General features: G+C 35.9%; 1 protein-coding gene across 2 annotated transcripts; it reads left to right on the forward strand.

Annotated features, from left to right (window-relative positions):
- tmcc3 (transmembrane and coiled-coil domain family 3) lies at positions 1–24,529 on the forward strand. Of its 2 annotated transcripts, none has more exons than XM_051107426.1 (4): positions 1–87; positions 17,606–18,555; positions 21,604–21,739; positions 22,960–24,529. In XM_051107426.1, exons 2-4 carry the CDS (start codon positions 17,645–17,647, stop codon positions 23,260–23,262), a joined length of 1,350 nt encoding a protein of 449 aa, XP_050963383.1. In that variant the 5' UTR covers positions 1–87; positions 17,606–17,644; the 3' UTR covers positions 23,263–24,529. The 2 variants fall into 2 exon arrangements, with proteins under 2 accessions (XP_050963383.1, XP_050963382.1); XM_051107425.1 differs by lacking the exon at positions 1–87 and adding an exon at positions 1,255–1,499.
- The last annotated feature ends 244 nt before the right edge of the window (positions 24,530–24,773 follow it).

Raw genomic sequence — 24,773 nt, forward strand, 5'->3', positions numbered from 1 at the left:
CATTAATGCGGTAAGATATGATGGTTATTTGTGGTTCGGGAGTCGGGACTATCGGGTGACGTGTTGTGAATCGCAGGAATTGTCTAGGTGAGATAAATAATTACTTGACTGGAGATGCTGTAACGTTTTAATATTCAAGTTTTAATAGATGTAGTTGTTTGTACATGAGGGTATAGAGTGTGTTTGGGGTAGAAAATGTAAAATATTGTTAAAAATTTTGTTTATTAAACAAACATGTTTTGTAGATAATTTCAGTAATATATACACTGCCGTTCAAAAGTTTGCGATCAGTACGATTTTGAATGTCTTTTTAAAGAAGCTTCTTATGCTCATCAAGGCTGCACTGAAACATGATCCTTTAGAAATTATACTAATATTCTGATTTATTATCATTGTTGAAAACAGTTGTGCTGCTTAATATTTTTAAGAACCTTGTGATACTTTTTTCAGGATTCTTTAATAAATAAAAAGTTAAGAACAGCATTTATTCAAAGTAGAAATCGTTTGTAACTATAAAATACCATTTAAAAGTTTGTGGTCTGTATGTTTTTCATAATTAATTTTTTTTTTTTTTTTTTTTTTTTGAAAGAAATGAATACTCTTATTCAGCAAGGATGCGTTAAGTTGATAAAAAGTGATAGCAAAGACTTATATTGTTAGAAAAGATTTCCATTTTGAATAAATGCTGTTCTTTTACTTTTTCTTTTTGTTCAAGAATCCAAAAAAAAGAATCACAGATTCCAAAAAAAATATTAAGCAGCATGACTGTTTCCAACATTGATAATAAAAGTAATATATATATATATATATATATATACTTTTTTTTTCAACTAATTTTGGGTTAGGTTTTGTTTAAGTTATTTATTATTTTAAGTTATTTATTTACTTGATTGTTCTAAATCTGTAATATTTATAGAAACAAAGAAAGATGAATAAATAAATAAATAAATAGGATCACAAAAGGTTCTTTGTGGCGAAAGAAGGTTCTTCAGATTATAAAAAGGTATGGTTCTCATCTACATATTTACGTGTGTAAAATCAGAATATACTTTACATATAACTATATTTTAAAAACTAAAGAAAAAAATACTTTAAAACGACATTTTTGTTTTGATGAATGAAGCGAAAATATTTTACCACCTGTAGTTCCTCCCCTAAATAGCTGTGACGTAATGATGAACTCGCGTCCCGCTCCTCCCTCCAATCTCTCTCTTTCTCTCTTTCTCTCTCTCTCTCTCTCTCTCGCTCTCCAGATAAATGTGCACGAGGGTTGAGTGACTGAGAGAGTGAATGTGTGTGTCGCGCAGATTACAAAGAGGAATCTACGAACCGAGCGCGCGCGGCGGCGCCCCGCAAACCGCGACACAATGTAGCAAACCGAACCGCCGTAATAGCACACGAGAGTCCAGTTTGACCGGACCGAAGTCAACTGAACTATGCCCAGCGCCGAGAGAACTTTACCTGAACTCGAGAGGAACTCTTTCTTACACTGCGAAATGGTAGTTATGCCTGAGTCTTTTTAATCCATCAGTGCAGCATGTTATCTAACCTTGACACTGTGCATGATATGTGTGGATATCATATGGTCAAATGTGTTTCTGCTGTTTATGGTTCCTGAGATGATGTTGTTTTTCCTGTTTATCAATCTCATGCTGCCCCGAAATATCTACCATTTACTATAGTAATGCTGCAGTAACCAGTATCGTTTCGTAAACAATGGTTTCGATACATCGGTTTTGGTTCAAGTACGGCGATTTTACTATCTTTTGCATACATGATTTGGTACTGGTTGTCATGTTGTTTTATTTGCGTACCTTTACTGTGGTTTTACAACGTTTAAATGTAGTAAGGGTCTTAGTAGCTGTATACCTACAGTAATATAACGTCTCAGTTAAACCCTTAAAATGGCAACATATACCTCAAAAATGAATTGCCTGCTACTTTCTAAGACATTAGGGCTTGGTTTACTATTTTTTTTTTTTTTTTTCAAAATAGTGCTTTAATTCAAATATTATAATTTGTATATGTCAAATATGTCATTTACCTCAAGCTTAGTTGACGTCCCATAGCATGCTGACAGTAAATTACTATTGAAAAGTTTGGGGTCAGTAGCCTAAGGTTAAAAAAAAAAGTAAAATTAAAAATAAATACCAAACAAAACATAAATAAATAGAAATTAATACTCTGGGTGCATTAAACTTATTAAAACGTGACCGTACAGACACATTGTTACAAAAATAAATAAATAAAATTAATCTTTTGACCCTTCTATTATCTGAACAGAAACTACTTTGAAAAGTAGTGTTTATGTCTGAGACATTTCGGTTTATTTGCATGATCTATGCATGTTGCTCAAGTTAAAAAAAACAACAACAACAACAACAAAAAACGTTTTATTATAAGATATTCTGTCATAGATTGGACACAATCTTAAAAGGGTCAGATGGGAATACTGATATTTTTATTTATTTATTTTATCTTATTTTTTTACAGACTTTCTTGTTCATAATCTCTTTAAAATTAATTTTCCAATTATAATCAAAGGTTTTTTTTGTGACTACGTCTGGTATAAACATTATAAAAATACGCTGAGTGCTAAAGTACTTCAGTAATGCTTTAACTACTATTGTAACTCTTGTAACTATTGTGTGTCTGTCTCTCCCCATAGTTTATTCATAGGTCATTGGATCAGACAATAGTGATACTTAACCCCAGTTAAACCGGTTATGCTACTGTTTGCCGTAACGGAATGAGTTAATGGCGACGCTTCAGAATTTTAATTAATGGAAATCAAAATTCCAAGTATCTGTTGCACACACGCCTAAACCACATTGAAATGCATTGGAGAGATGGTGGCGTGCTGGGGCATGTGCTTGGGTCTTGAGTCGGGCTGTTGTCAGCAGAACAAGTGCTTCTGTGTCCAACGTACGTGAGTGTGTGCGTGCGTAGACCCCCCCGACCCCTGGCACTAAGACAATGTGTGTGCCAGACTGATGCTGTGCCACATTGTCTTTTTTTTTAATGCAAGTAGCTCCTGCTTTGTTGGTTTGTCATCTTGATAAACCTCAAGAGTGTTGGGGTTTAAGAAGATCAGTGCATTAATGGCACTGCATCAGTCTGTGTGTTTAAATTAGGTTTTTGGAGGAAACACATTTACATGCTGTTAGCACAGAAGGGGGTTTTAGTGAATGGCGGAGTCTCTGACTTAATTGATTGTTTTAGGTCCGCCAGTGCACTATTAGGCCTGGCGTTAATGGAGAGAAAAAAATGTAAAACGCATTCGATTAGCCTTTCGTAATTGAATTGCTTTACGTGTACGGTTTGATGGATCATAAACGTGTTGCGTTAGTGACGCTGCCTTTATGGATCTTCCCATTGGATGAAGTAATGGAGTATTGATTAAATGACAGATCAAATGGAAACATACGTTGAGTTCATATGACTGCAAAGCATTGTGTTTTGCCACTTTGGGATATCTAAAAACACAACATAAACGTTTACAGATCTGTTATTGACCTGTATTGCGGTTACTTGCATTTTCTTGCTTTTAAATTTTTTTTTTCTAGTCTTTAACATGCTGATATGAGTAATGGGTTGAAAATTTCATCATTTTTCTTTTTTTGTCAAGTATGTCGTAATTTTCCAGCAAAGTAGTTTTTATTGCTGTGTACAGTAATACCTGTGTATAATAAAATGTAAACAATCATAAAATATAATAATAAATCACATTTTTAATCATTTTATTACTATAATTTAAATTATAAGCATTAAGTATTTTTTTTTATTACATTTAATGTACCTAGAGGGGACATCTATGGAGAAAGAAATTTCACTGGAAAAACTTTAAAATATGTGTAAATTCTTTTATAAGAGTATGTTTTAAATAGGGTTGTGAAACGATTAATCACGATTAATCGCATGCAAAATAAAAGTTTGGGCTTACATATGTGTGTATATTTATTATGTATATATAAATGCACATGCATACATGTTTAAATTTAAAATAATAATGGTTATAAAATATATATATACAAACACACAAACTTTTATTTTTGATGCAATTAAATGTTTCTTTAAACTTTTGTCTTGGTCATGTAAAACCGACAGATATGTACATTTGTGTAACATGCATTGCAGAATGAGGATAACAGAAAGGAACGTGATGTTACCATCCATAAATTATTAAATGTGACCCAGGACAACAAATCAAAACTAGTCTTAAGGGTCAATTTTTTTAAAATTGAGATTTATACATATGAAAGCTGAATAAATAAGCTATCAATTGATATATGGTTTGTTAGGAAAGGACAATATTTGGCCGAGATACAACTATTTGAAGATCTGGAATTTGAGGGTGCAAAAAATCAGTTCTTGGCAATACATATTACTAAGCAAAAAATAAGTTTTGATATATTTAGGGTAGGAAATTTACAAAATAATACAAATGTATCATTTTGACCCATACAGTGTATTATTGACACTTGCTGCAAATACCTGTGCTACTTATAACTGGTTTTGTGGTCCATGGTCACAAATGATAACAGTAAAATCATATGTTTTAAAATATGAAATGTAATATTTATTACAATAAAAAAATATTATAATAAAAAAAATCTTTAAATAAATCATTTTTAATCTTTGAGGATGTCTCCAAAAACAGATTTAGTCATATTTATGTAACCTCTGGGGACCGTTTTCTTCCCAAAATATAGCTACCACATGCACGCGTTCTAAACGCTTTAGAATGTACTTGTTCTGAGGACGTAGTGGTGGTCATGGGTGTTCTGCATTCCTGTTGTTTCCAGGGTAACCCGTAGAATCCCCCCTCAACCCCCTCACCAGCATGTCTGGATATTGGACTGGTGCAGTGCTAAAAAAAACTAGAGCACTCCCATCAGCGGTGCTGTACATGTCAAATGCTTGCAGTGATGACACACTCTCTCAGTTTCACTCAGAGTTATTGGTGTTTCTGTCCCTGTTGTGACACTGTCCGATGTGGCCATAACTTACTGCTGTACTATTGTGCGTGCGTGTGTGTGTGTGAGTGTGTCACAAATAAGATTGTGGAACTGGCTGTGCCCCAGAATGCCCTCTTGCGAAGACAGAAGATGGATGAGGGTGGATTTGGTATTTTATCTTCCTACTGTATAGGAAGAGATGTGTGTACTGGTGGAAAACAAATTAAAGGAATGTTCCGGGTTTAATAAAATTGAAGTGGCGTGAACAGCATCTGACGTTGTTTACAACCACAGAAAGCAACTGTGACGCATCACAGAGTTTGTAAATGCGAACAAAAGGGGATTCACAGTAATGAACTTACAATGGAAGCACACAGGGCAAAACATTCCTAAAACATTGCTAAAATATGCATTTTCTGAATTGATTTATGAGTGTTTTTTTTAATGATGTATATGAATTAGTAATTCATTAAATGAGTTAAAAATACTTATTTTTGAAAAACAGACTTAAGATATGCATTCCCAAATGTGTAAGGAAACATCAGTGCTTTTTATACTTTATTAAACCACATGACATTTAAACCAATACAAAACCAACATGAAACATCTCTGAGAACTTAGCAAATGTGTTTTAAACTAGTTTTAAATGTCATTTCCTTTTTTTTTTTTTTTTTTTATTCTGGATGCTCTTATTTGTCACCAAAGCACAATTGCTTTAACACAATTTTTGAATGTTTTTTACAGACTGAGGGGAAAGTTTAAAATGATCATCACATTTGAACACATTTTAATATCATGTATTGAGTTTCAGTTCTTGTGCGAGTACAGATATGGTAGAGGAAGTTTGATGTCTTGTACAGGTCTTTATATAGCCATTGTGTCTGCATAATACATTTGCATGTGTGTTTTTGAGAAATTTAAGCGCAATCAAACTGATCTACAGTGAGTTTTGTAGCTCACACAAACATGTTTTTGCCCTCTGGCCTTTGAGTTTCAATGTACTTAGTCACATGACAAGCAGACAGAGCAAGTTTCTGCAGGACCCACATGCTGGACACACCCGAGTATTTATGTGTGTCTTCACGCAGATATGCGTGTTAGAAGTAACAACAGAGTGATAACGGATGGCTCGTGGAGCGTTGTGTTTACACAGAGAATTTAAGGCACAGTTGTTTGTTTTATTCCAGAATGCTTTTAAGTGCCACATGCTTGTTTTTGCAGTTAAATGATCTCTATAATTTATGTGAGCATGTCTCTCCATAGTTTGAAGAAACCTTGTGGGTTTCAGTGTCTGATCCTGATGAGCTTGATAAGAAATGAACTGACCTCATTAACAAGTGTGATAGTTTATAGCACTGCATGTGGGAGGGCTTCATACTGTTTAGTATTTCCAGTTAACTGTGCAATAACTGGTACATGTAGTTGTGTTTTAAAGGAAACTTATTTAATATTCAAAGAAAACTAGATCTGTTATGCTCATTTAAACTGAAGAGGGACAATTTTCGAGTGGTAAGTGACTTCAGTACAGCTTCCAATGTTTTTTGCAAATTAAGTTGACATTTTAATTTTAAAAATGTATTTTTTCTAAAACAGAAATCATGCTATTACATGTCTAAATCTAAATCCAGTTGTTTCTTACACATAAAGGTAAAAAAAGGTAATTGCAACTTTTTATCTCACAATTCTGATTTTTTCAATTTTCACTTTTTAGTTTTTCTCAGAATTGTGAGGTATAAACTTGCAATTCAGAATTGCATGATGTAAACTCAAAATTGCAAGTTATAAAGTCAAAATTGTCAATGATATCACATGACCAATTTGTGTGTATTTTATGAGGTGGCTAATTCAGACAAATTCGATAGACCTCACTCATACGATTTTGTACATTTTCTGTTAGGGGTAGGTTTAGGGGCGGGGATTAGGGTTTAGGGCAAATTCGAATTTGCCACCTCATGAAATATGTACGATTTTTCAGAAAACGTACAAATTCATACGAGCCACCTCGTAAATATGTATCAATTGCTGTAAGATTGGGTCTGAATTGCGAGATATAAACTCACAGTTCTGACTTTTTTTTTTCGTGCAGTTGAGAGATTACATCTCCCAATTCTTTTGGGACCTTTTTCCTCAAAATTCTGAGATTATAACTCGCAATTGTGAGTTTCTAAGTTACAATTGTCAACATTATCTCACAGCTGTTGGCGCCGATAGCCTTGTGGTTAGTGGGCTGACATTGCGCAACTGTGCTTGCGCTGACCCGAGTTCGAATCCCTGAGGTCCTTTGCCGATCCCACCCCCCTCTCTCTCCACCCAGTAATTTCCTGTCTGCTCTCTAGTGTCCTAATAAAAATCTAATAAAATCTAATAAAAAAAGGCAAAAACCTTACTCATACGACCTTACTCGTACGAGACCTTACTCATCACTCATATGATTTTGTACATTTTCTGTGAGGGGTAGGTTTAGGGGTGGTTATATGTATGAATTGCTACGAATTTGCCACCTCATAAAATATGGCAGATTTTTCACAAAATGTACAAATTCATATGAGCCAGGTCATACGAATTCGTATGAAATTCATAAAATATGTTGGAAAATATGTATGTATTTTTGTGAAAGCGGGTCAGAAGTGCAAGATATAAAATCACAATTCTGATATTTTTTTCACAGAATTGTGAGTTATTAAGTGAGAATTGTGAGATATAAACTCATTCTGAGAACACATTAGTCTTTTTTTTTCCCCTCAAAATTGGACTTTATTACGAGTTTCTCACAATTCTGAAAAAAGGCAGTTTATATCAAGCAATTCTAAGAAAAGGACTTCTGACTTTTTTTTTCGGAATTGCGTTTTTATTGGAATTATGAGTTTATATCAAGCAATTATGAGGAAAAAAGTCTGAAGTTTGATCTTGCAATTGAACTACTTGTGAGTTTATATTCTGACTTTATTACTTGCAATTGTGAGTTTGTATCACATTCCTAACTCGCAATTACAATTATATCTCACAATTCTGAGAAAAAGTCAGAATTGTGAGATATAGTCGCAATAACTTTTTTTATTATTATTTTTTTTATCCAATGGTGGAAACGGGCTTCCATAGATCACTGACTGATCACCAAGAAAAAAACAAAAAAACTATGTCTTTTGCCAGAATAGGTGCTTTATATGTACTAATAAAACAGCCAATATATTAATAATAGTCACACTAATAAGTAACCAGTTAATAATGAGAATTGTTCCCTATATGGAAGTGTTACCAAAATCTCTAACTCTTACAGAGCTACTAAGTAGTTTCAAAGATACTCAAGCTGCAAATGAATTTAAATGATATTATTAAAGTAGGGGACCTAGTGATCCAAAATACTGTCAAAAATAGGCGCATGACCCCTTTGACTCTATATTTTCAGTTGTGTGTGTGTGTATGTGTGTGTGTGTGTCCTCAGCTAAAAATGTTAACACACAAACGCCCACATTTACAATGCAACAGCACCTATTCAATGCTCAGACTCTTGACCCACCCAGTGAGGTAATGTAAAGGAAGTCAGATTAATACTGTGATTTCTAAACACAGGAAGATGGTATTATTCTACTCTGCATATAAATACCAATATTTATGTCATGAAGAAAGTCTGCCAAACATGCTGTTTCTGGCTCCTTGGATGTGTGAAATGAATAATCTTAATTATTTCTCCAATTAATTAAGCAGCCTTGACACTAGAGAGAAAAACATCCAGTTAACTAGAACAATAAAGTACAAAATTTGTTTTTATTGTAACAGTAAGACATCTAGTCCATCAGTAATGTTTCTTCCTGTTACACTAGTGTGAGCTTCTACAAAGCTTTGTTTTTACTTTTGTGACTTCCTCATTACAACATAACTGATTCCTGCAGCACATTCCAGACTTGGAGAAGAAAGCCTCAAAGAAACCTCATGCAGTTTGAAAGACCTGCAGTTAGCCATACAGATAGACATTTCAAGTGTGATTTACTTTTTTTTTTTTTTTTTTTTGCATTAGCATTTTTTTTTAATTTGGCACTTTCCTAGTACTTAACACGAGCAGATATAAAACCAGGTTTATTCTTGGTGCCCTTTGCTTGGAAAAAGGATTTGGCTGTTTATACGTGTGGTTTTGCTGTTGGTTTTATTACATTACCTCTAAAGCAGGGCTCTTTTGACTGGATTATAGCTTAGCCAACACACACAGCTGCACAACTCTCTCCCGCCTGGTGTGTGCCTCATTCCCAATGAAGTTAAAGAGAGAATAAATCTTCCCGGGGGGATTTGGAAAAATAGTCAGAAAGAGAGCGAGTGAACACATCTTTTCAGGCTTTTTGTTTGTGGGAATTATGTTATGGACTTTGTGCCTAACTACTATATAAATAAAGTCCTTGTTTGCCTAGGTATATCTCATTAGACTGGGTGAAATAGTGCAGCCGCTGAATGATGCAAAATAATAGTACTGACATGTGACAATAAATATAATATAAATATATAAATATAGCTGCAGTGATTACCGGGGTTCAAGTTCTTAAGGCATTTAAGCATATAAGGAAAAAGACATTACATATTATTTAGCAAGGCTGTACCCATCTAAATCAATGATTTTAAAAAAGCATTTTGACAAATCCAGGTAATTTACCATAGAAATATAATGTTTTTTTTTAGCATTTATGACTGTTACAGCACCAGCTGTGGTCCGATTCCCCTAAAACTTTGCATGCTTGTTTATAATAACCTGTCGCATGTTTAGCAGGTTTTGTGAAGTTTTGAGGTTTCCTTTAGGATTTATAGGATTTTGGGTACATTTGGGCAGGCCCCTTTTCTAAACGACTCCATTGTAGCTTCCCGAAAGGTAAATTTTAACTTTTTTTTTTTTTGATAATTATTGGCCTAGAGAGAATTGTACTGCAGTGTTTTTCCCAGATTAAGTGAAAAACTTAGGACTAGTTAGCAAAATTAGTTTTTTTTTACATCGTCTTCTCAATCACTGAACAATGATTTGGTTGACAGTGGTGATTCTCGAGGCAAAGTTGTCCAGAATGAGAAATTCTATCGTGCGTATGTGCAAAAAACTGCACAGCGTACAAACGTTTATGCTCTTGAAAAATCCCCCCAGTGGCCAATTTCTTTCAAACTTCTCTCAGACATTTGGAGCCTTGAGTTGAACAGGCCCACTGAGTGTCGTCCCGATCGCCCTCCGTTAACCTTGTCTAAGACTGCGTTTACACTAGTGCATTTTCGTAGATGCCCCATTCGACCACTACCCTGCTACCCTGCCTGCTGGGAATGAGAGCCCACTCCACCAGGGGTGTTTCTGCCTCGGCAGTTTTTGCGAATGTGGCCTCTTTAACAGACATCTGCAGAGCTGCAGGTTGGGCTACACCTAACACATTCGCCAGGTTTTACAACCTGCACATGGAACTGCTAGACTCTCGAACGCAAGCTCTTTGACTCAGGACACTGGTTTGTCTGCCATCTAAGTAACAGGGCATCTACCTATACATATCTATGGTTGCACCTGCATGAATGGTTATGTGACATGTTTTTGGTTGTGTAGTTTGGACGGAGCTTGTTTGTTTGTTTGTACGCCAGTATATACAAGGATTGTTTTCATTTTAAAACAAAAATGCACCAGTGCTCAATCGTCGTGCTCAAACTTCGCCAGCCAATGGCAGCCATGTTTTTTGAGATATGCAAATGTCCTTATAAATGCTTGTGGCACTTTGGACCAAGACCGTGCACACCAATTTTCATGTTGATAGAACAAAGCTTTGTGCATTATAGCCATTTTTATATATATTTTTTCCCCTTCTTATAGTGCCAATGGCGAAGCTCTGCAATTTTTTCCCTGAGTTTGGCAGAGATATGTCAGAAGGAGATATAGGCTTTTTACTAAAAGTGGCCCTGGCCCTTTCACACGTTTTGGTGCCTCTTTGCGACAGTGAGTTAAAAGTTCATCTTTTTTAGATAATTATTGATATTCACTCTCCAGAGAATCTTTCTGCACTGGTTTGGTTACAATCGGGTGAAAAACCTAGGTCTAGTTCGCAAAAGTTTTGTCCAGCGTTAGCCAAGAATTCCAGTGACATAAGACACTTGAGCCTGCAGTTGACGATTTAGGAGTTATGAGCGATTTCGTACGTTCCCGTCAGGTCGATTGGGGCGAGCCTTGGTCATGTTATAGGCAGCGTGAGTACTACCATCCCTCGACGTTTCAAGTCTCTATGACTTACGGTTTGGTCTGCATGATCAGTTTTACGTGGAGATCGCTGATCCATGACTATTCTAACAATTACAGTAGGGTTTCAGCGCTACGTGCCCGAACCCCTGATAAGTATCTTTACTGACTGCATCCAAATATGACTACTTCCCTACTATACAGAAGGCGAAAAATAGTATGTGACGAGAAGGAAGTCTGAATTCACAATACTCATAAAATACTACTGCTTAAGACCTACTAATTCCAGCGAGATACTGAAGTGTGTATTCAGTAGTCACATTACAATCATATGAGGCCATAAAAGAGGAGTTGGAAATGGCAGTGAATCAACTGCCAACTGCTTTTTAACATTTGTAAAGTAAAATAAATAATTATTCAAAAGAAGTATCTTGTAAAGAGAGTATGTGATTTCGAATGAACTTGTATTAATGTTTTTATTATTTATACTAAAGTTTTTATTACAATTAACATTATGAACTGTTTTGTTCAGTATGTAGGATGATGCAAAAAGAGATTTGTGTAGGAAACCTTGTAAAGTATGCATAGTCACAGCCAGTGTATGCAGTTTATCCAGTTCAGTCTTATCATTTATTTTAGGGGATTGCCAGCAGAAACACCTGTTTCTCTACAACTTTTCAGGCCTTTGAACATTTGATTTTTAGATTACGTTTGAGTTCACAAAACACTGTCTGAAAACTGACACTCTCATTCTTTGTGTTGGGTATGCAGCTGCATTTGGATGTACTTTAGACATTGTGTTAGAAACCACCATCTCAGCTCTTTGTAATTATATTACTCTGCTGTCTTCTTTCATTTCCTCATTCTCCGCATCTGGAACTCAGACTTTCCTTTGTTAAATGCAAATGATGAGGTGTGCTTTTTAAAAACAAGTCTACTTGTTTGAGTGTCTGACAAAGAATTTCCAGTGGAAGTTTTGATTTCTATTTTATGTAGATGGTTTCGTTTCAACAGTATTGTTTTTGTAGACCTCAGCATTATGTAAAGCATGTGAATAAGCATCTCACTCACATGCTTGCGCACACACACAAGGGGTTTTATAAGTGTACAGAGCTGTTCTATACTCAAAAGCTGAGAGCTCTTCACATGATAGGCCTGCTGTGAGGTCACTTCCACTGGCCACATGCTAACTCTAATCTTTTTATCTTAACCTCTCTCTCTCTCTCTCTCTCGGGTAATAATCCAGGGTTGGATTATAAATCTCAGTACACACATTCTTTGTTGAATTTGTAGGGGTGTAAACCTTAGGTTTTAGTTTTAGAGAGAGAACATGATATACTTTCAGTAAATTAACAGGTTTGGTTATACTGAGATTCTGTTAGTTTCAGTTATGTTTATGTGCATGTGTAATTATTATGTGTAATTACTATCATTATGTGTTATTATAAAGTTAAAAATAAATCAAAATAATAATTGGGAGGAAGAAATGATGCCGACGTGTTAGACAGGCTTCATTTAAATACAAAGTCATGTTTTAACGTCAGTTTAAGAATTTAAGATTATTATCCAAGAAATATCCAAAAATTCCAGATTAGAGATGACGTAAATCAGGCGCCAGGTGCGTGTGGGTCACATGAAGGAGAAAGTAAGGGATGTTAGATGAGCAGACGGCCTGTTTTACACGTTTGATCTGACTGACCTAGTTCTCCAGAGTACCATCTCTGCCCTGAAGACAGTCTGGTCAAAGTTAAAAGAGGTTCAGTGACACATGCGCAAACATGATTAGAACTTTTTTACAAGCATTAATCATTAAAAGCCATTTGACAATAAAGCTATGTTTGTTTCACTTGGCATTAGGGCTGCCCTCGACTATTTTTCTGATCGACTAGTAGTCTTTCATTTTAAGCGTTAGCTGACTATTAGTCGCATGTTTATTAATAAACACATAAATTATAATAATGAGCTTTTAATTGCCTACATAGCCTAATAAGCGCTTAAGCGCATGCAAAAAAAAAACTTGCCACAGCACACCAGCAGATATAATAATTATGAATTTGTCAGGTAACAACATCAAGGAGTCTTAATGTTTAATTTATCGATAAACTAGTGCTTTCTTTGTTTTCGGCTTAAAGAAGTCCACTTCCAAAACAAAGATTCACAGATAATGTACTCACCCCATTGTCATCCAAGATGTTCATGTCTTTCTTTCTTCAGTCGTAAAGAAAATCTTTTTTTTAAAGAAAACCTTTCAGCATTTTTCTTCATATAATGGACTGATATGGTCCCCCGATTTTGAACTTCCAAAATGCAGTTTAAATGCGGCTTGAAACGATCCTAAATGCGGGTATTATCTAGCGTAACAATTGGTTATTTTTATAAAAATAATACAATTTAAATACTTTTTAATGTTTTGTCTCACTCTGCCTAAACTGTTTTTGTTCCGGGTCATGACAGTTGGGGTATGTCGAAAAACTCCCATCTCATGCTCTCCCTCAACTTTAAAATAATCCTATATTGCTGTTTTACCTTTTTTGTTAAGGGCGTTTGATCTTCTTTGCATGTTGACATTGCAAAGACACTGTAAAAAATAAAAAACACAATTTGTTGAGTCAGCTTAAAATTTAATTTGTTACCCTGCTGCCTTAAAATTTTAAGTTCAGTCAACTAAAATAAGTTTATTCAACTTGAAATATTAAATTATAGTAAGTAACAACTTGGATATTTGTGTTTGCTAAACTTAACAGATGGGTAAGTAACTCAGCTGCCTTAAAATTTTAAGTTGATTCAACTCAAATATCTAAGTTGACACTTAGTATAATTTAACATTTCAAGTTGAATAAACTTTTTTTGAGTTGACTGAACTTAAAATTTTAAGGCAGCAATGTTACAAATTATTTTAAGTTGACTCAACAAATTTTTTTTTACAGTGTGGGTCGGTACTTCTGCAGCGATGTAGGATGATTTTGAAATGATTTTTGAAGTTGAGGGAGAAAATACGATTGGAGTTTTTCGACATACCAAAACTGTCTTGAGCCAGAATACACCAAGTTGTAATGTTACCTTGGTGACATAAATTAGGTGCATGCGAAAATAAATAAAGAAATAAATAAATGTGTGAGGCATTAAAAACAACACATACAAATTTAGTGACAGTGAAACATTGGTCAGTTTACACTTTCGAAACTCTCACACTGTGTTCAGACCAAAGAAATTGTGAAATGAAACTGATGTAAACTGATGTATGATGTTTGTTGATTTTGCAGAAGTCCTTTGTAATCATCACAACAGATTAAACCAAAAGAGCTTTAGAGTTTTGAGTTTAAAAATGTAGTAAAAATTAAAATAAGTGTCCTCATATGCTTCGATCCAAATTATGAATCACGGGATGTATCATTTCTATTCAGATTCATGAACTTTGCCAGTAAATGCTTGAGCTGACATGAATTTGTTCCCTGTGGTCTGCATTTGCTTGTCTTATCTTCCCTCTCCTCCACTGCAGTCGAGTCATAAAAGCCTGTGTCCCTGATCTCTGTCGGCCTGTTGCCGCTTGATGGCTAGCTGCCATGGTAACAGACAAATTTAATTTCATTGCAAATATCTGACATTTAGACATCTGAATAAAGTTTTATACAAGCATACGGAGATAATTCACCCCAAAGAGCTGATAATAATAAGTATTCTTCTCTGAAAAGAGCTTTTCTGAAGCCATAGTGATGGCTCATAACTTTGAAAATTGCAGCCTCCATCTGTCTCTTGTTAGTGTGTTTGTAAGTGTTGAGATGCTGAATGTAGCTCTTAGTAAGGCTTGAGAATGGCCTGACAAAAATGAACCGTCTTCACAATCTTGGAGAAGAGAAGATGCATCCAGGATTTGAAAGGATAATTCAGCCAAAACTGAACTTAGTGTCATCATCTATTCATCCTCATTTATGTTAGGTCATCTCGTTAGCTATTAATTCATCTCCACTTTACCTCAAAAATCGAATTTATGTTTCTCTAATAGAATTGCCAGGAAGATTTTTAGATCCATCACAGATGGGAAGATTTTCAGAATTGAGAATGAATGAATAATTTAAAACGTCTCAAATAGCTTTTAAAGACATGAGGTCAAAAAGGTCAAAAGTTTACATACACCTTGCGGAATCTGCAAAATGTTAATTATTTGACCAAAATAAGAGGGATCATACAAAATGCATGTTATTTTTATTTAGTACTGACCTGAATAAGATATTTCACATAAAAGACATTATTTTTGTTCACATTTTCATTTTTAATCATGAACTTTTATGACAGCAGCATAGTGTTTAAAAAAAAAAAAAAAAAAAAAAAAAAAAAAAAACTACGCTAGGGCTGGGTAAACAAAACAAAAAAAAAAAGATTTCTCGATTTTAATAGATTCTCATTTTGATGAACCAATATCGATTCTTAAATCCCAATCGATCTTTTGGTCTATGCTGTTTTCAGATGATGAATGAACAGTACACAGTGTGCCTTCCTTCCAATAAATAGCAATAAGCTAGGCTTTGTTACTTTTGATACGAAACAAAGTCTCAGATTTTAGATTCTGTCCATTACGAAATTCAAGCAATAAATACCATTTTGGCGCTTTTTAATGTGGCTTGATAGATCGTTGTAGCTTCTGTGTAATCGCCTGTGAGTATTCAAACGCATAACAAAACATTCTTGACAGTTTCGTTTTTGTTCTGGATCCCATGCTCTGCTGCCAGACTTAAGCGCACTCGTCACCAACTGGACAGGAGTAGGAATTACAGTTAGAAGTTACAATAAATCACCCTCAGTGTAATCTGTCAAAGTGACGGATGGCCTTCAGAATTTTTTCGTCACTGATTAAAAAATTCTGTCAATGACGGACAATTCTCAGTTTATGTGACATCTGATGTATAATTGCGAATCATTTTAAAAATGTTGTGTATAGGTGAAACTTTTTACCAACGCAAGGGAGAAAGTTTTCGTTTTTGACTACATTGTTGTCGTGTAAATGTAGCCTGAAATGCAGTGAAAAGAACGGGAGAACAGGATCTAGTGTAAACATGGCCTTAGGATGTTTCCTGAATACCTGCGAATGTATTTTTATGCTTTAGTACAGTCAAAAAATCACATATGTCACCATATTCATTTTTTTTTTGTTAGTAAGTACCAAGGTACAGTGTGCATGCAGATCCAACGGACAACTTTAAAATGGATTGACCTGAGTTTTCATTTTTGGATGAGCTACCCTTTTAGCTTGCCTGAATGAATTTTATGTCTTTCAGGACCTTGGGGATGGCTTATTATTGTCAGCCCATTGCACAGTTTCATAAAATGACCTTATGAAGAGTTTTGTTCATTTCCACATTCTAAGAGGAATTCCTTCCACTTCATTTGGGCCACGGCTTATTTCAGTTCTAAAAATGTTGACCTAAATCTTTATTTACTGCTAAGCTACAAGAGAACCATTTTCTTTATTCATAGTCATTACATTGCAGGGCTCGAAATTAACCCTTTGTCCAGGAGAAGAGAATTTTACTTGATGGACAAGTCGGCTGATTAAAACATCAGTAACAAAACAACCAGAGTAGCACAGAAACTTTGGCGAGAACGTTTCTGATTTTATTGGATTCAGTGTAAATGGTGATTGATGATGGATAATGTGTTGACAGTAACAAGCCAGTTGAGGCTTCTGCAGCCTGTCAGCGTGTGAAAGGGAATTTAATGGAAAGATCAAAACACAAATAAGCCAACGAAGATAGTTTTTCATGGAAACAGCCCTATAGTGTCTTATTACTCTAAAAAAAATACTTTCCAGACAAGCAAACTTTTTTTTATTACTTGGACAAGTGAGTGACCGATTTACCTGTCTGAAGGACAAGCACATGACAGGGCTTAATGTCGTGCCCTGCATTGGAGAAATCCTGAATTACGTTAGGTAGCTTATAAAGTCCTTTTCCAGCTTTTAGTTTCGGGCAGTGCCATCATGTGACTGCATGACTGAAAAAAACAAACAAAAAAAGTTTCCTTCGCTTATTTCCTGTTGCAATAAAGTACGGCTTCTTTTGTCCTATGGTTGCTTTTCTGGATCCTGTCCAACTGTGTGCCTCTGTTATATTTATTTTAGAAGGCCTATAAATATACATATATATTTAATTTAATCTTGGAGGATTAATAAACTGAATAGAGCAGAAAAAAATGCAGTTGGTAATCAAGGACTGGTAAAAATTGACTAATTTTTGAGTGATGAAGAAAATGATTTCCTCAGTAAGCCTTTTGAAATGTTTCACAGAAATGTGCAGTTCAAAAGAAATAAAATTCCCAATTGTATCTGCTTTTTTGCTCAATTTGAATTTAGAAACAGTGTTAAAATTATGCTATATTTGTCATTTGCCCAGTACTAAATACAAGCTCTTTGTGAACATTTGTATCCTATGCATCCTAAAGATATTTATATTATTCTCTCTCTGTTTCTGTTCAGGCGGAGAGAAGTGGTGACGTGAACACCCTCACTGTGCCAATGGTCATGCGTAGAGGAGGTTCAGAGACGTGTTTAGATCTGGATTCTGATCTGGTGGTACGGGACAGCCCACGATCACGTACTGGTCTGGACTCCCTGCAGCAGAAAGTGCTAAAAGTAAAAGAGCAGTTGAGAATTGAACAAAATTTACAGGATGAAAACGTGGCAGAGTATCTCAAACTCATTAACAGCGCCGACAAGCAGCAGAGCAGCCGTATCAAACAAGTCTTTGAGAAAAAGAACCAGAAAACGGCACACAATATCGCTCAGCTTCAAAAGAAGCTAGAGCAGTATCAACGCAAAATGAAGGAATGCGACATCTCAAATGGGACCAAACACACGCCACCACACCCCAAAGAAAATGAGTTGTCCAAAGACAACCTCAAGGAAAGTGTGGTCACAGGAAGTGGGCGCCACCCACATTTGGACAAAGTCAAAACTATCGGCCCGGGAGTTTCGCTATCGCCACCGTTCTTCTTCAGCAAACCCAGAGAGATTGCAAACCTCATTCGCAACAAATTTGGTAGCGCGGACAACATTGCACACCTAAAGAGCACCATGGAGACGGGAGGTGGGCTGCAGGCGGAAGGGGGAGCACGAAATCTGAGCGGCAGCGCCACGATAACCCCTAAACCCAAATACCCAAGCGATGACGAGTGCTCCACAGAGACGTCTGTGTCGGTTGAGAGTAATGGTCATGTGACTGGATCAGGTGTGACAGGGCAGCACAGCGGGTCTGGGAGAGAAGGAGCCCAAGGGGAAAACAGCAGCCGGCTGGTGGAAGCATGGGAGGAAATCAGGGAGTTGAGAGTGACTCAGAATCTCATGGCAGAAGACATTGAGACTCTGAAGAACCAGTTTAGATGTGAATTTGAGAATATTATGCAAACACTACAAGAGGAGCGGTACAGGTAAATAGTCTTTAACAATTACATTTTGATATAATCATATTAGTCTTCCAGATAAGTGGTTTTCAATCCTGGTCCTGTGGACCCACTGCTCTGCACGTCTTCCTTATCTGACACACTCAGTTCAGTTCATGGATCTCTCTCCTAATGAGCTGATGATCTGAATCAGGTGAGTTAAATAAGGGAGACACAAAATTTGCAGAGCAGTGGGTCCCCAAGACCAGGATTAGAAGGCACTGTTTTAGATAACGATTGATAGATCGATATTGGTCGTGGTCACGTACACACTGCAGCTAAATTCGATTGTCAGTTCACCTTTTACTCCTTAATCACGTTCTGTACACACATAATTCACTAAAATATGAGAGTGACAACTGCATTCGACCACAGCATTAACTGCCGAATAATACTGCATTTATCGAAATTCTACGCAGTGTGTAGAGAACTGAACTGAACAACTAGTTGTTAATGACGTATTTAAATGCGCATCAGAAATGTATCTTCGTCTGTATGTGAGATGTAAAAAAATAACAGTGAAAGAAGTCTTAACCTTAGCACATTTTGGTAAAGTGGTAAAGTGTCAATGTTGCCAGATCTTCATAGGAAAAAACAACAAAAAATACTAAAACACCCAAATGCTTCGTTTTATAATACACACACCAAAAATAATCTCATATCCGCAACAGGCCACTTTATTAACTCCATAAAGTTCTTAGCTTTATGAGCTAAGATGAAACAACATGCCTAAAAGTGCTTGTAAATATGAGGACATGGCAACACTGCTCTCTCTAAAGCAGCCTTCTGAGTATAAATATAACACAGCACATCTATCAGCGGTAGTTTAGTCAAAATTGATGGACAAAAATAGTCTTTAGCCAAAAAATTTGGCAGGTACCAAATGGCTAAATTCTTATTCACTCCCACTAAACGCCAAAATGTGGGTGTAACTGCTGTTCCGTTCACATATGGAACGATAATTTACAAGACTCACTCCCATCATATTTATCATATTTTTTCAACGCTATCTTATGACCAGTTTGTTCGTATTTTATGAGGTGGCTAATTCGTACAATTTTGTATGATCTGTCTAGACCCAAGTGATGGGTAGGTTTAAAGGAGAAGTCCACTTCCAGAACAACAATTACAAATAATTTACTCACCCCCTTGTCATCCACGATGTTCATGTCTTTCTTTCTTCAGTCGTAAATAAATTATGTTTTTTGAGGAGAAATTTCAGCATTTTTCCCCATATAATGGATGGCTATGGTGCCCCGATTTTGAACTTCCAAATTTAAATGCGGTTTCAAACGATCACAAATGCAGTTGTAAATGATCCCAGCCGAGGAAGAAGGGCCTTGTCTAGCGAAACGATCGGTTATTTTCATTAAAAAAAATACAATTTAAATACTTTTTAATCTCAAACGCTCGTCATGTCTTGCTCTGCCTGAACTCTGTGTATTCTAGCTCAAGACAGTTAGGGTATGTCGAAAAACTCTGTGATATTTGTGCGTATTTTCTCCCTCAACTTCAAAAATCATTTAAAAATCATCCTACATCACTGCAGAAGTACTGACCCAGTCTTTGCAAAGTGAACATGCAAAGAAGATCAAACCTGTAACAAAAAAGGTCAAACAGAGATATAGGACAATTTTGAAGTTGAGGGAGAACATGAGATGGGAGTTTTTCGACATACCCTAACTATCATGAACAGGAACAAAAACAATCCAGGCAGAGTAAGACAAGATGAGCATTTGGCATTAAAAAGTATGTAAATTGTATTATTTTTATTAAAATAACTGATCGTTTCACTAGATAAGACCCTTTTTACTCGGCTGGGATTGTTTACAGCCGCATTTGGGATTGTTTGAAGCCGCATTTAAACTGCATTTTGAAAGTTCAAAATCAGGGCACCATAGAAGTCCATTATATGGAGAAAAATGCTGAAATGTTTTCCTCAAAATACATAAGTTCTTTACAACTGGATAAAGAAAGACATGAACATCATGGATGACAAGGGGGTGAGTAAATTATTGTAAATTGTTGTTCTGGAAGTAGACTTCTCCTTTTAGGGCAGGGTTCTTGTTCGTATGAACAAACATGGTGCTACACATGTAACATATGAAATAACTCGCATATGTAACATACATGAAATCACCCCGTAGTAGATCTATACAGGTGGAGCTGGGGAGGTGGAGGGTTTCTGAAGCGTGCTGTAACTGCTACAGCAAACACAAGCCGAGTAATTGAATGCTGAGCAGCAAGCTCATTGGCTGCAGATACGGAAGAAACCAATCAGCTGCGCTATTAGAATAATAATGTCATTATGTCAGACTGAGTTATACCCTATAGGCCTGCGCCATCTAGTTTCATGACGGAACTTTGTATTTAAATTGTTGTTGTACGTTATGATGTGATTGTAACATTAACTTGTAGCACTTAAAACCAATTTTTGTGTTTCATTTATTTAGACAATAGTATCCACCTTTCTCTTCCCGTAAGAGTGGGCACAGCCATTTGTAATTTTTATGAATCTGGCTTCCGGTCTCATCCACGTCCAGCTATTTTTAGCTGTACAAAAAAAGCTTGTTTTGCTGCTTGATACTGCAAATTGGTGTGTTTTACCATAATATTTTAATGTATTATCTTAATTATGAGCACACTGGTTTGTAGTGCAAACAGTTTTACCGTTTACCGCACGTTGTTTATTCTTCTCGTTATTTCCCTATAGCGGGTAATGGACCGGAAGTCTCATCCATAGGTTTACTTCCACGTTGAAGAAAAAGGTGGATACAATTTATAATATCATTTATCATTTAGAATTTATCTTTAATCATCGGCCATATCATACAAGTAATTATCAGCTTCTCACTTGAATATCAAATATTGCAGGTTCCCACATATCTCATGAACATTTGTGGCATGTTTGGATATCAGCATATCGTGCTGAGACCAATATACAAAACTCATAAGCTGGTCTTTTCAGCCAGCCAGACACCTTTATTTCCACTCTATATTTCTCACACATTGTCATTATTTGTTTTTCTGTATAAGGTGTGAGCGGTTGGAAGAACAGCTGAACGACCTCACAGAGCTCCATCAGAACGAGACCGGAAACCTTAAACAGGAGCTAGCCAGCATTGAAGAAAAGATGGCCTATCAAGCTAATGAACGAGCACGAGATATACAGGTACAGACATACACAAAAACACTAACATACAAGCATGAAAGGACTTATCCTAAACCAGTGGTGTCCTAACTTGGTACTAGAGTGCCACAGTCCTGCAGAGTATAGCTTCAACCTGCCTTAACACACCTGCCTGGAAATTTGTAGATAGTATGTCTAGTAAGATCCTGATTAGCTGGTTCAGGTATGATTACCTGGGGTTGAAGCTGAACTCTGCAGGACAGTGGCCCTCCAAGGCAGGATTGGACACCATTGTCTGCTTTTTCCATGTTAATCTGAGATTTAGTTCTAACTAGCTACAACCATGACAACCCATGCTAAAATCTCACTTCATGCAACTATATTTTAAACACCAAATATGTTCTGTTTTTGAATTCAAATTTAAGACAAATACTTGACACGAATGCATAGTTTGTGCATACAGCCAAACACATAGGCCTTGTCCAATTCATCTTTTTCTCTCCGTTTTGGCCTTCCGTTTACACCGAGACACATTTTTGTTAAGGAAAATGGAGCTTTTTGAAAACGTTTTACAAAGTGGATAAATTTGAAAACATAATTTTTGCATTTGTAGTGTGAGCTCTGAAAATCTAGGCTTTTAAAAAAGATGACGTACACTATCAGTCAAAAGTTTTTGAACCGTAAGATTTTTTAAAAAATAAAAATTTGCATTTATTTGATTTATTTGCCTGCATTTATTTGATCCAAAATACAGCAAAAGAAGTAATATTCTGAAATAATTTTACGATTTAAAACAACCACTTTTTTTTATTAATATTATCAATATTTAAAACAGTTGAGTACATTTTTTTTTTTTTTTTTTCCCAGGATTGCATTTATCTGAAATACATAAGTTAATATATTTTTTTTCCTAAGAATAATGAATACTTTTATTTAGCAAGGATGCTATAAATTGTTCAAAAGTGACGATAAAGATATTTACAATGTTACAAAAGATTTCTGTTTCAGAGAAATACTGTTCTTCTGAACTTTCTATTCATCAAAGAAACCTGAAAATTCCACTCGGTTGCTTTCAACATAATAAAAATGTTTTTGAGCAGGAAATCAGAATATTAGAATGATTTCTGAAGGAGCATGTGATGATGCCAATCTGTTCCAAGCGCTTTATAATCACTCTAGTTTTCCAGTGGCTGTTCAACAATCAATTTTGGAACACTGCTTTGCCAATCTGGAATTGTTTCTCTTTCTTTTCTTCTCCGCAGGATGCTTTAGAAATTTGTCAGACGCGAGTGAGTAAGTTGGAGTTACAGCAACAACAGCAGCAGGTCTTGCAGTTGGAAGGCGCAGACGCCAAAGTGCTGCTGGGAAAATGCATCAACATCATGCTGGCCATCGTCACCGTGATCCTGGTGTGCGTCTCCACTGCTGCTAAGTTTTCCGCTCCACTGATGCGGAGCCGTCTACACGTGTTCGGGACTTTCGTATGCGTCTGTCTACTGGTGTACAGCTGGAGCAACTGGGAGCATTTGCAGTGTGCAATAGAACGAATGTTGCTGCCCAGATGAGAGACATAAAACATGCATTCGCATGCGTGTTCAGCGATGTTCTCGTCAGATTAAGTGCTCCTCATGGGATGTTCCCTTCAAAATGTGACTGTCCCAAGATGTTTGCTTTAACACTTTTTCTTTTTTTTGTCTGTTTTGTTTTTGTGTGTATGTGAAAGTATTCAAGATGTACTGTAGCAGAAACGGGTCCATCTCTGTGACTGTATTGTGTTACTTCAAACAGCTTTTGTTAGCCGTGTCTTAAAAGTAAAGGTTAAACGCCTTTTTAAAGTTTGATGTGCTTTTTTTAGGTGGCGATGGTGTGTATAGGCTTACAAAAACACATCTGGGTAATATTTCATCCCACAATCATAAGGAAAAAAACTGCATAAAGAAAATGAAGACTAATATGAGACCATAGTTTTTACTTTAGTTTAATTATTTTTTTTGTATCAATTTTACATTTTTCTCAAGGGTGTTAATCACATGTTTTTTTTTTTTTTTCTTGTTTTAATATACTTTTTTTTTATTATTATTATTGCAGTAATGAGAACGTTTGGGAAACAAGCTTGATTTTCTTTATGCCGTGGTTATTTTTGTTTGCAATTTTGGGTGAAATACAAACAAATGCGCACATGTTTTAGCCATGCTTTGTGAGTTTCATCCGTTTACTGTTTTCTAGCATTATTTGTACTGTTGAAATGGCCTGAAGTTCTTTTCACTGGCACTTTAAACACAGCGCCCAGGTTTATGAGATTCTGTGTGGGTTTTTTATTTTTTTTTTATTCTTTGGTCTGAGCGGTGGTGCTCTGTACTGACCACAAAAGATGGAAACACTGTCTTTTTGTTTGTTGTGTAATAGAAATGCCTTGGGGGTTATAGAAACTGGAACATGAGAAGGAAACAAATGTCTCTGTCAAGTTTATGTAACATATTCTGAACTGTTTCTCGTGAAAGTTAGAATTACTATTTTTATATACATTTTTAATTTGCTTTATGCTCTAACGATTCCCACAATGCAAACTGATTTTGGCATTATTACCACTGTCCCTTTGAGTGTGTGCCTACCTGTGGTTTTGACTGAAGACTGTATAAGCCACAAAATCTGAATTTACCCATCAAGATGAACTAAAATGTGGTGTAAATTAAAGTTGTAGAGGCATTTTACCTTTAAGCATGGGGAAAGTGATTTTATTTTATACATGCTTCAGTGTCTATGTGGTAGGAGACTGGTCTGGTCTTAAATGTCGTCTAAACCTAAAATTAAACGGCCTCGTTTTTACTTACATTTGACTGTTTGTTGATTCCTTACTTACCCAACTACCTGATGCATTTCTCATTCGATGAACCGTTTTGTTTTTTTGTTCTTTTTGTGAAAATGTAGTTGTTCAGTTCATATATAACACTGCTTGTTGTGTCTGACATTAGTTACTTGAAAGATGATCCTTTGCGAGACCTGCGTTGAATGTCTTTCATTATTTTCAAAGGTCACTGATGATGCTTATTCTTCAGCGACTTTATAATGATTGTCG

Source organism: Labeo rohita, chromosome 4, assembly GCF_022985175.1.
Source record: "Labeo rohita strain BAU-BD-2019 chromosome 4, IGBB_LRoh.1.0, whole genome shotgun sequence".
NCBI lineage: Eukaryota > Metazoa > Chordata > Actinopteri > Cypriniformes > Cyprinidae > Labeo > Labeo rohita.